Genomic DNA, 11,155 nt, shown 5'->3' on the forward strand with positions numbered 1-11,155 from the left:
CAATTGGTTGTAAATGGGTTTATAAAGTAAAACTCAAGGCTGATGACAGTGTCGAGCGTTACAAAGCTCGACTTGTTGCTAAAGGTTACACTCAGTCCGAAGGATTGGACTACCATGAAACCTTCTCACTCGTAGCTAAGCTTACTACAGTTAGATGTTTGCTAGCTCTCGCTGCAGCTAAGAATTGGTCCCTTCACCAATTAGATGTTAATAATGCCTTTTTGCATGGGGAGTTGGATGAAGAGGTTTACATGACTCCACCTCCGGGTTTTGCTGCCAAGGGGGAGTCTCAAGTATGTAAACTAGTAAAATCTCTTTATGAATTGAAGCAGGCTTCTAGACAATGGTTCTCAAAATTTTCCACTACTTTGCTCAGTCATGGTTTCACCCAGTCTAAATCGACTACTCTCTCTTTACTCGTACTCAAGGATCATCTTTTATTGTGCTCTTAGTTTATGTTGATGACATAATACTAGCAAGTAATGATCCAGCAGCAATTTCTGATTTGACAGTGTTTCTTAATCAACAATTCAAACTCAAGGACTTGGGTTCTTTAAAATATTTTTTGGGGTTGGATGTTTCCCGTTCTGATAAAGGCATTTCTATTTGCCAACGTAAATATGCACTTGAAATACTTGAAGATGCTGGTTTATTAGCTTGCAAACCTGCCAAGTTTCCAATGGAAAAGAATCTCAAACTTTCATGCAAGGATGGTGTTTCTTTGGATGATCCTTCCAGTTATAGACGTCTTGTGGGTAGATTAATCTACCTCACCATCACACGTCCTGATTTGGTTTTTGCAGTTCAACATCTTAGTCAGTTTATGCAAGACCCTCGGCAACCACATTTAGAAGCTGTTTATCGGTTGCTGAGATACATCAAACACTCTCCAGGTCAAGGAATTTTATTTCCTTCTGATTCTGATCTTCGTCTTAAAGCATTTTGTAATGCTGATTGGGCAGGGTGTGTTGATACCCGGCGATCTATAACCGGTTATTGTGTTTTTCTAGGCAATTCTTTAATCTCTTGGAAGTCCAAGAAGCAGCAAACAGTCTCCCGATCCTCTGCTGAATCTGAGTATAAGTCCATGGCTTCCACATGTTGTGAGTTGATGTGGTTGTTTTCACTCCTCCAGGATTTTCACATTTCTCATGCCCAATCTGCTCTTCTTTTTTGTGACAGTAAAGCAGCTTTGCATATTGCTGCTAACCCAGTTTTCCATGAGAGGACCAAGCACATTGAGCTTGACTGCCATTTTGTTCGGGAAAAGATTCAACTTGGTCTTATTCGCACTCTTCATGTTAAATCTCATCTACAATTGGCAGACATCTTTACTAAGCCTCTTGGCTGTGCTATCTTTTATAATCTATTGTCCAAGATGAATATCATAGATATATTTCATCTTGAGGGGGAGTATCAACCTATCAAGCAGCAGCCAGATCAACGTAGCTCGTCCAAGATAGAATACAGCAAGGAGCAAGATATAAATCAACATGAAGATACAGATCAACATGCTGTTATCCAGGCTGTCATTAAATAAGAGCACATGCTCTATTGTAATTAAGTTAACTCTAGTTAGTTTTTTAGTTAGTTAGAAGATAGTTAGAGTTAATCACAGTTTCAGTAAAGTAGCTTGGTTCTCACGCTGTATAAAACAATATACTTGATTATTCTTCAATAGTAGTTTTGACACATTTCTTTCCATTTTCAATTTTATCTGTTATCTCTGTTTGTTTCCCTTGATTTTTTGGTTCGTGATAGCATTATGTACAAGGGACAATTAAGGATGCTCTTGTCCTTGATTTTGCTACTTTCATTTTCAATGAGGGTGGTGTCCATGTCAATTATATCAATCAGCAAAGACTTCTGTAGGCTCCAGCATTGCTTGTCTTATAACTTATTAAAAGGGTGTCGGTGATGGTGATGGTGATAGTGTGACACTTGTATATTGTCTCTTTTTCTTCTGCGTGTCCAATAATCACCTTCTAGCGGTGTTCTGAATGGTCACGTACGTACAGATGCAGCAAATGAAGTTACGACAGCTGTTGGAATTAAGAGTGACAGTTGCTGAGCTGCTTGTTTGAATATTATTTCATGCCATCTTATGTTCTTATGGAGTTTTCAGCCACCTCGTGAGGCTTAATCTATTTGTGTTAGTCCACCACGTAAGAGAGCTGTTTCGAAGGGAAAAATGGTTCATTTCTTGTATCGAAAGCAACGTCGTTTGTGGATTTTTTTTCTTTTCTTTTCTTTTCCGTATCAAGTACCAACATCAAGTTTTAGAAGAGATAATGTTGGCAAATTTGGTAAATATTATGTTTTTAATGTTGGCAAATTCAGTGTCAAAACGTGTTTGACTATAAGTTTTTAGTCTAGTACTTAGTCAGTGCAAAAATTGATCAAACACATATATGAAAATTCAAGTTTGTGTTTAATTAATTGTTGTCTAACATTGATCTAGTCAAATTAAAATGGACATATCTTTTGATTCCGACATCAAATGAAGACAAATTTGGTGGCGTTGGAAAGCTAACTTAAAATACTACAACTTTGTATTTCTTGAAAAGTTTCCAATTTAAAAGTTTACCAAGTCAAAACCAACTTTCAAAAGCGAGGATTTGCTAGATCGTTTGCTAGAGGGTTCGAGCGGTAAAACTTCAAAAAGTGCCATTTGCTAAACTGTTTGAACAATCTACACCATTGAAGTATCCGAGAGCATCGTTAGCTAGACTATTCACTAGGCTGTTTGAACGGTATGGTACTTTGAAGATCCAGAGACCACTATTAGTTGAGTTGTTCAGAGAACTATTCGAACGCTAGTCTTCCAGAATTCACCGTTCGTTGAGCCATTCGAACGGTGCCATAAAGAATTAGTATTTAACCTAGTTTTGTTCCAATGGTGGGTTGGACCGTTCGAAGTTCTGTGTTGTTTTTCCATATTTGGGTCTCCTAATTTTCTAGTAAACCTAGTTTTCAGAGCTCTATTTAAAGGGCTCTTAGAGCACAATTTTCTAACAGATCTGATGCAGTATTTTCAGAGAACTTAAAGCTTAATTTCTTTGTGGTAAGAGAGAAATTTGTTATATGGTCTTCCAAGTATATTTCTCTTAAGAGTCTTTGTTGTAAACTACAACCATTCATCAACAACAACTAAAACCTATCGGAGTTTCAATAAATGAAATCAAGTAGAAGAATTATCCATAAGTTCTGGGACGTACAACTACTACGGTAGCGGGCAAGTGGGCTTGTCTAGTACAAGGGTGTATTAATTGCAAAGGCTTTTGTAAGTATGAACATTTTGTAATTTCTCATTCTTCTGAAGTTGATTGATTTCGTAGGTTTGGCTGGCCCGCAATGCTTTTTCTCCTTGAAATTCTCAAAGGGTTTCCACTTCATCACCAAATTACTTATGTAAATTGATTTATCGCTTTCATTATATATATTTGGTAAATGTTTGTATGGTTGCTTAATTTTAAATTTCACATTATATAGGCATACACCTATTCAACCTCCCTTTTTAAGTGTTGTTTGGAATATTGGGCTATATTTTTCAATTAGTATCAGAGGTTAGTTCACTCTGCGAATGATTAATTTCCTTAGTTTGATCTTTGACTCCATATCAAATGTCTCAATATCTATCCCAATACGCAATTGCCCTTCCCTATTTTGACAGATCTAATTATGCTTCTTGGAAGATCTGTATAAGAGTGTTTCTCAAGTCTATGGACGTAATTTGGACTGTCGCCGAGTCTAGATAGAAACCCCTCTCAAACTATCAAAAAAATGTCAATGTCTCCCTAAGGTCAGCAAAAAAAACAAAAATGACCATAATTTTTCAATAAGACAAATATATCCTTATAAATTCTAAAAAAAAAAGTAAAAAGGGAGAGGTTGAGCCACCACTCCCTTTTCCCAAATGGAGAGCAGCCAAACCACCCCAATGCCATGATATTTTGGTGCTAGATACTCTTGGGGTAACATAAGATTTGGCGCCCATCACCTTGGTATGATGAAGAAGATCAATTTTATATTTAGATTGACATAGATGAAGACCATGATCATAATGAGAGGCTTGAATCCCAATGAAATATTCAAGTGGACCAAGATCCTTCGTAGCAGAGTCATGTTGTAATTTGCTAGTGAGAGTTAAAATGACATTGTCATGAGCACCTTTTACTCTATATACCTATATAAGATATGCATGAAATGTACACATATAGATCGATGAATATGTTCATAAAACGTATACATATAGATGAATCAACATGACAGCCAATAAACCAAGACCAAGCAGTGATTGAGATAATCGAGTAAAATAGGCTCTTTGAGCTTGTTTAAGTCCATAAATCACCTTATGTAAATGATAAACATAATGTGGATGTGCTAAATCAATGTGTCCTTGTTACTGTTCTATGAAAACCTTTTCATTAAGTGTACCATGGATAAATGCATTAGAGATATCTAACTGGCAGACAGACCAATTAAATTGAACAACTAATTCCAAAACTAATTGGATGGTAATAGGTTTGATAATTGGACCGAAAGTTTCAATATAATCAATTACCCTTTGTTAATTAAACCCTTTGCACTAATCAAGCTTTATAGCGATTGATTATCCCATTTGATTTTTGTTTAAGTTTGAAGACCCACTTGTTTATAACTTTTTGATTAATTAAACGAGGCAAAAGAGACGAAGTCCCATTAGCCAATAGAGTATCAAACTAATGTCCCTTGCAACTAGACTTGGTAAAATGGATTGGCGTGTCAACCCGTTTAGCTAATCCAATAAAAAATGTGTCGTAAGCATGTCGTAAACATGTCATAAAAGGGTTGACGGGTCATAAACGTGTCATAAACAGGATGGCGGGTCATAAACGTGTAATAAACGGGTTATAACCTAAACCCAAACCCTATATATTCGTGTCGGATTCGCGGGTCATGTCAAAATTGCCAACCCTACTTGCAATTTTTCATTTAGGATGCACAATATTTGTAACACCCCATATAATAAAATACTAAAAGAAATAGAAAATTAAGATTTAATAAATAAAATAATAGAGTGAAAATATATTTTTTGTTCAAATGGATGGAGCACGATGAGGCTCGTAGGCATTTGATCAGAAAGGGATAAGATTTTTAAGTTAAAAGTTTAAAAATTTTCGAATTAGTGATATAGTGTTTGAACGAGATTGGACACATACGAATGCAAAAGAATCTCCACATGTCATTGAAGATGTGCGTAGGAAAAAAAATGAACAGCCAAGATTGCATCTTGAGTGACTATGTTCAAACGTACTAACTACCTCATTTGATTGAGATGGCATTTTCATGTGTCATCCTGTGCAAGAGTGGTAGGTGAAAATCAACGGGCAATATCTTTCACACCACGTCATGTCATACTTGACACATCATAATCACTTACCACATCATTATTTAACTATTAATTAAGTATATTAAATTACAATTATACCCTAATATTAAATTTTATAAAAAAATAAATTAAAAAAAATCTAGCTAGCTCTCCTCCCATGGCCGGCATGCAAATCCACCCATCTGGAGGGGTGGAGGTCGCAAAGGCACTACAACCTCTCTTAGAGGGATGGATTGTGGATCTACAACTCCTCAGAGAGGCGTGACCTCTGTAAGGGGTGGCTCGCGAAGGTCGACAATCTCTATCAGAGTTTATGCCTCCATTAGGGATCACAAAGCTCTGCAATCCGCTTTGTGAGGGGTGGGTCACAGAGTTTCCACGACTCCTAATGGAGGTCGCGCCTTCGCAACCCTTCATAGAGGTTCGACCCCCTTTGCTACCCACCCCTCATGGAGGTCATAGTTCCTCCATGACCTCCACTCCTCACTGTGGGGTGGATCTGCTTGTCAGGCAGGGGTCACCATGAATAGGAGGAAAGTTGGAGTTTTTTTTTTTTTTTTAAGAACTTCTTTTATAATAAGGGTATAATTGTAATTTATTGTACTTAATCAATATGATAATTACTTATGTAAAAGAAAAATGTTAAATTTACAACACCAACGCAACAACAACCCCTCACATGAGGGTGGACTCCAAATTTTTCATTTGATAAACGTGAAAAACTCAAGAAGTAAAATTGTCATTTTCAACGGGAAAAATTGCTAACCGTTCATGGGGTTTGACCTTTTGACAAATAATTTCCTTAAGTTTTGGAAAGTGACATCTCACTACCTGTGGTGCTTCTACGTGAGAAATAACTCTTTATGTACAAGTTTCGGTATTCTTACAACCAATTATTATGAAAATATATATTTACCCTGATTTTTATAAAAAACAAAAAATGGTTCCTTCTTTTGGCTAGCCTATGGGTGGTCGGCCACCCCCTCTAGCCGAGTTAAGGGCGGCCCATGGAGCCCTTTTTTCTTTCTTTTCTCTTTTTCTTTTTTGAAAAAAAATATATATATTTGGGATAAATTTATAATTTAATAATGACTTGGTCGAAAAAAAACAGCCAGAATTTTATGAAGTGAGTTATTTGTCACGTGGGAGTAGTGGTTATTCACTTTTTAAAACTCAATAAACTATTTGTCAAATGGCCATACCCCAAAAGACTGATTTAGCAATTTTTCCTTTTTTAAGACCCAGATAATTTTTTTTTTATTTTTTTAATAAAACTGCAAACCGCTGGAACTAAATTGGATTTAACCCAAAATCTTTAACTAAAGCTCCCTATCAATGACAAATAACGTGTCGAAAGGAAATCCCTGAACAACCTCCAACCACAAAGGATATTCACCTACAAAGGCTTTCTCCAAATGATTCACGACAAAACATCTAAATTAATAGGTACAAAGTTGGTATGTCATCTAAAATAAAAAATTTAAGTTTATATTCTCTCCAACCATTTTATTGTATCGCATCTTTCAAAACTTGTGTCCACAAACACTTACTTTTTGTTTGAGTTAATCAGTGTCCTAGTAAACTAGAAATCGACCATTTGATTTAATGTAATGACATTTTTTTTTTTTTTAATACGTGCTTGAAAAAGAAATTACATGAACGAAATTACATCAACCGTTTGGCAACCCAAAAAAATGCAAATAAAATTCTAAGAAAGTAAGTACGCGGAAGCAATGCTTCCGAAAATGCGGGACCATAAATTCTTGGCACGAATGCCAAGAGCCCAAACTACCAGTGAAGGGGTTTAAAGTGGTGTATAAAATCCAGAGAATCCAAACACCGGTTGCAGTATCATTACTGGGGACACAGAGAAGATGATATTAACAAAAAGCCCAGTAAAAACAAGAAAAAGCAAATAACATGAAGGTACAACGGTAGTAGAGCAGCAAGTTCTCACTGGCACGTGAACACCACGCACCGACGATGGGTGCCAAAAACTCCACAAGAGGCCAACGACAGCTGGGGAGAGTAGAGAAAGGTGTCACGCGCAGCTCAGCATCAGCCACGGGTCGGCACGTGGGATACACGCGCCCGCAAGTGAGATCTACTCGCAGGCGAGTGTTGGTCACACGTCGGTACGTGGTGGTCAGTTTGGGATGTGGCTTGCGGCAGAGCGAAGCGGAGGAAGCCCGGAGCACAGCAGTGTGGCGCGTGTGGTGGTGGAGCTTCCGAAAGTGGATAGATCTGATTTTGAAAAAATCAAATCTAAAAACTCGAGAAAGAGACCGGATCCGAGGACAGGGACGACGGATGGAAGCTGCAATCGGACCTTTAGAGGTGGAGGTAAAGCCAATGGACCCATTGAACCAAGATAAGTTGCCAAGGGCGACAAATAGGGCCTCCGATGTGGCGATTGGTGCCTCAAAAGAGGCAAGAAAAGGAGGGGGAAGGAGGAAGAGGGGGAGAAAGGGGGAAGGGGGAGGAGGAGGCAGTGAAAATTACCACCTCACCCTTGGCAGCCAGGTGTTTTAGGGGAGGGCTTTTCAGGAGAGAGAACAGAGAGTTTTCGCAAGGGGGAAGGGTTAATGTAATGAGCTTAACTTCAACCATAGAATGCTAAACTAGTTCCAATAATATATGCTAGATGTTGCAGGATTTGATGCCTTAAACTACTGCCTACATTAGTTTCACATTTAACAACTTGGCATGAATCAAAAACCAAGGTTTTCTATACAATTACACCACTGCAACATGCAACCATCTGCTTCTCTAATTTAACAATCAGACCTACAGAGATTAAGAGGTCAGAGAAAAAGATTCAACAACATATTTAACGGCATCTTGGATTCCAAAGCATATACACTACAAAAAGGTGAAAAAGATTGTCTATAGCCCTCGCCTCTTAATTTGACCTGTAAACCAGTTAGATGGACTCTATTTGCCAGCAAAATTACCCATCCTCATCATTGTAACCGAAGGGCGCCTTCCAGTTCCTCCTTGCTACCTCCAAATTCTGACCTTCACCCTCCAGATTCCGCTTTCTTGAGCTGGACTCAAAGGTTTCATATGCAGCCTTCCTTGGGAAAAAACAGAACTCCATGTTTGTTTGCGGAGATAAATCAGTGAACTTGCCCCCATCTTGACAACTAGATGAACCGTCGTCTGTTTCACAGGCCGAACTTTTTTCGATGCTGATACATGAGTGCGAAAACAAGCCCAACCTCAAGGACAAATCACATTCCATCTCCTGTGGCTTCTCCTGGAAGTCCAAAACATCCGCTTGAGTGAATCTATTCAAAGCATTTTCAGCGTTCTTACAGGAGAAAAGGTTCTGAAAGACACCCATTTCAGTAGGCTCTCCAGTTGCAGTAATGACTGGTTTGCCAACGTATACAGTCTTAGAATGAGGCTCTTCTGGGATACGAGAGCCTCCTGTTTGATACTGAGTTCCATAATACAATGGATACACTGTACCCAAGTTTAGTGGGGTGTTCCTTTCCACTGTCATCAACTGGTTACGGTCAGCAAGAACATTCTCTAGCGAGAGAGGGTAATTCCGACCGACACTGAGGCTAGTATTTAAGCTGACATGACTGCTAGATTCTGAAACCAAACGAGCAGGATTCAGAGCATTGGCTCTTGCAAAATCTAACTGATTGACGGCATGAACCGGTGACAATTGAGGGCATTGTTCATGAGTCGTTTTATCCAAAATTCGAGCAGGTCCAGAATTAGGTTCTTGTACTCTGGGGGTGAGATAACTCCTAGGGTTACTGTGCCGTTGGCTTCTCGAAGCTCTCACAGGACAGCAACCCAGATTAAGGGCAGCTGAACAACATAGGCAAAAGAGGCAAATACATATTACAAACTCAAGCTTATTTCATTTTGAACTTCTCATGGCAAATAAATTGAGCTTGAGCTACTATACTTCCACTCATCATTACAAAATTGGTTCCAGAATCCTATGAGATAGATCAATAAATTAGTACCTTCAACACATGGCGGCAAAAGCTCGCCGGTTTCCGTGTTCTCGTCTCTCCGAATGATTGTGTTAATGGCATCATTTACTCTGTCCCATAGAGTTTCAGGATTCATGTACTCAGCCTAGGCAATGAAACGATGCAACATCAGTACTACAGAGAACAAAAATGTAGAGTTTCACGCGCGCGCGCGCGCACATACAAGCACACAAAAAGATCCATTGATCTCTAACCAAAATGAAGAAGAGAGACCTCAGAATTTGCTTTGGAATACATGATTTCCTCTGCTTTCAGAACAACAATAGGGAGCTTCTCTTGCCATTCTTTGTTCTTTTTAGTAGCAGCACTGTGAGACTCACTGACGACCCTAATCAAACACATGGTAGGCACCCAGTTAGAATTACAAATAAAGGGTCGCGACCGAGAGAATAGAGGAGACCCAGAACCTGAAAATCTGTTGAATAATGGAGCCTCTCATGGGTTGGTGTCTGTCGCTGTGCCAGGCTCTCTTAACGCACTCATAAGGTCTAGGTCCCGGCCGTGGCATCTTCAACAGCAGCAACTTAGCCTAACTACAACAATATGGTAGAGAAAGAAAGAAAGATATTGACGCTTTATTGCAGGGAAGAAGGCAGTAGGGGCTCTACATGGGGATTGCCCGGTTACTCATGGTTTTCTTCTCTCAGCGTACGTTCATTTGCCAATTTGCAATGGGACAGTTCTGCCGGGCAGAACGCATGAGAGAGAGAAATAGAAGTTTCCCCTTCCCGTTGTCTTCTCCAATAATTAAGAAAGTTTACCATAGTCTCATGTTCAATCTTTTCTGATGTGTAGACGGGTCACCTCTTGGGAAAAGGAGAGTTGAGGTGGGCATCTAAAAGTGCCAGCCTATGCCTATGCCCATCAAAATCTCCATTCCTAGCCGCGACCTTTGTTTCCCTTTTTCTCCGTACCCATTACATTAGGGTTGGCCATTCAGGTTTTAGTGTCAAATTTGGATCAATTCGGTTATACTGTCGATCCATTTAAGTTAATTCGAACCCAATACTATTAATTAAACGGGTTGGATGGGTCAACCCGTTTAGTTAAACGTGTCATAAATAAGTTGACGAGTTATAAACATGTTAATGAGTCGTAAACGAGTTATAAACGTGTCATAAACGGGTTGACGAGTATCCAATAACTAAATGGGTTGGTAAATGGGCCAACCCGTCAATTCGTTTAGCCTAAACCCTAACCTTATAATTTTGTTTCGTGTCATGTTCGTGTTGGATTCACAGATCGTGTCAAAATTACCAACCCTATACCCATATCATAAGCCAGGCCATCATCAACTAGGGATTCAACTTTGGACACAATCCACGAAATTAACGAATTAAAATTAAAAGGTTTTACTCGTTTAATTAAATTAGTCAAGTTATAATTAACTTATATAGGTGTACTCTCAGTAGTTTTCTTTTTAATTTTTCTTAAATTTAGAAAACAAAACTACTTTTTGTTTTCCTATCCAAATACACTTCACAATACTTTTTGTTTTCTAGGTACCCTCACATTTTTTACAAAATCTCAATACAGTCTCGCATAAAGGCAGAAAGAAAAATATTTTGTGTTAAAATAACATATAGGATAATTAAAGTGCTACCCAATGTATTGGTATATGCTACATGTGACATTTTAGACATTTTTAAGAATTTTTCTTATTTTAAGAATTTTTCTTATTTTAAGAAATGAAAGAGGCTTTAAAAAAATTAACTAAAAATTATACATATAGAAATAGATTAATTAATGACTAAAATTCCTATAG

The 11,155-nt window shown here is 38.3% G+C and overlaps 1 protein-coding gene across 2 annotated transcripts; it reads right to left on the minus strand.

The window, feature by feature from the left end:
• Positions 1-8,116: 8,116 nt before the first annotated feature.
• Positions 8,117-10,318, minus strand: LOC133856567 (uncharacterized). Of its 2 annotated transcripts, none has more exons than XM_062291623.1 (4): positions 9,798-10,318; positions 9,604-9,709; positions 9,361-9,475; positions 8,117-9,199 (listed from the first exon to the last, which is right to left on the minus strand). In XM_062291623.1, exons 1-4 carry the CDS (start codon positions 9,896-9,898, stop codon positions 8,322-8,324), a joined length of 1,200 nt encoding a protein of 399 aa, XP_062147607.1. In that variant the 5' UTR covers positions 9,899-10,318; the 3' UTR covers positions 8,117-8,321. The 2 variants fall into 2 exon arrangements, with proteins under 2 accessions (XP_062147607.1, XP_062147605.1); XM_062291621.1 differs by having other exon boundaries at positions 9,604-9,718.
• Between the last annotated feature and the right edge of the window lie 837 nt (positions 10,319-11,155).

This window comes from Alnus glutinosa, chromosome 14, assembly GCF_958979055.1.
Source record: "Alnus glutinosa chromosome 14, dhAlnGlut1.1, whole genome shotgun sequence".
Taxonomy (NCBI): Eukaryota; Viridiplantae; Streptophyta; class Magnoliopsida; order Fagales; family Betulaceae; genus Alnus; species Alnus glutinosa.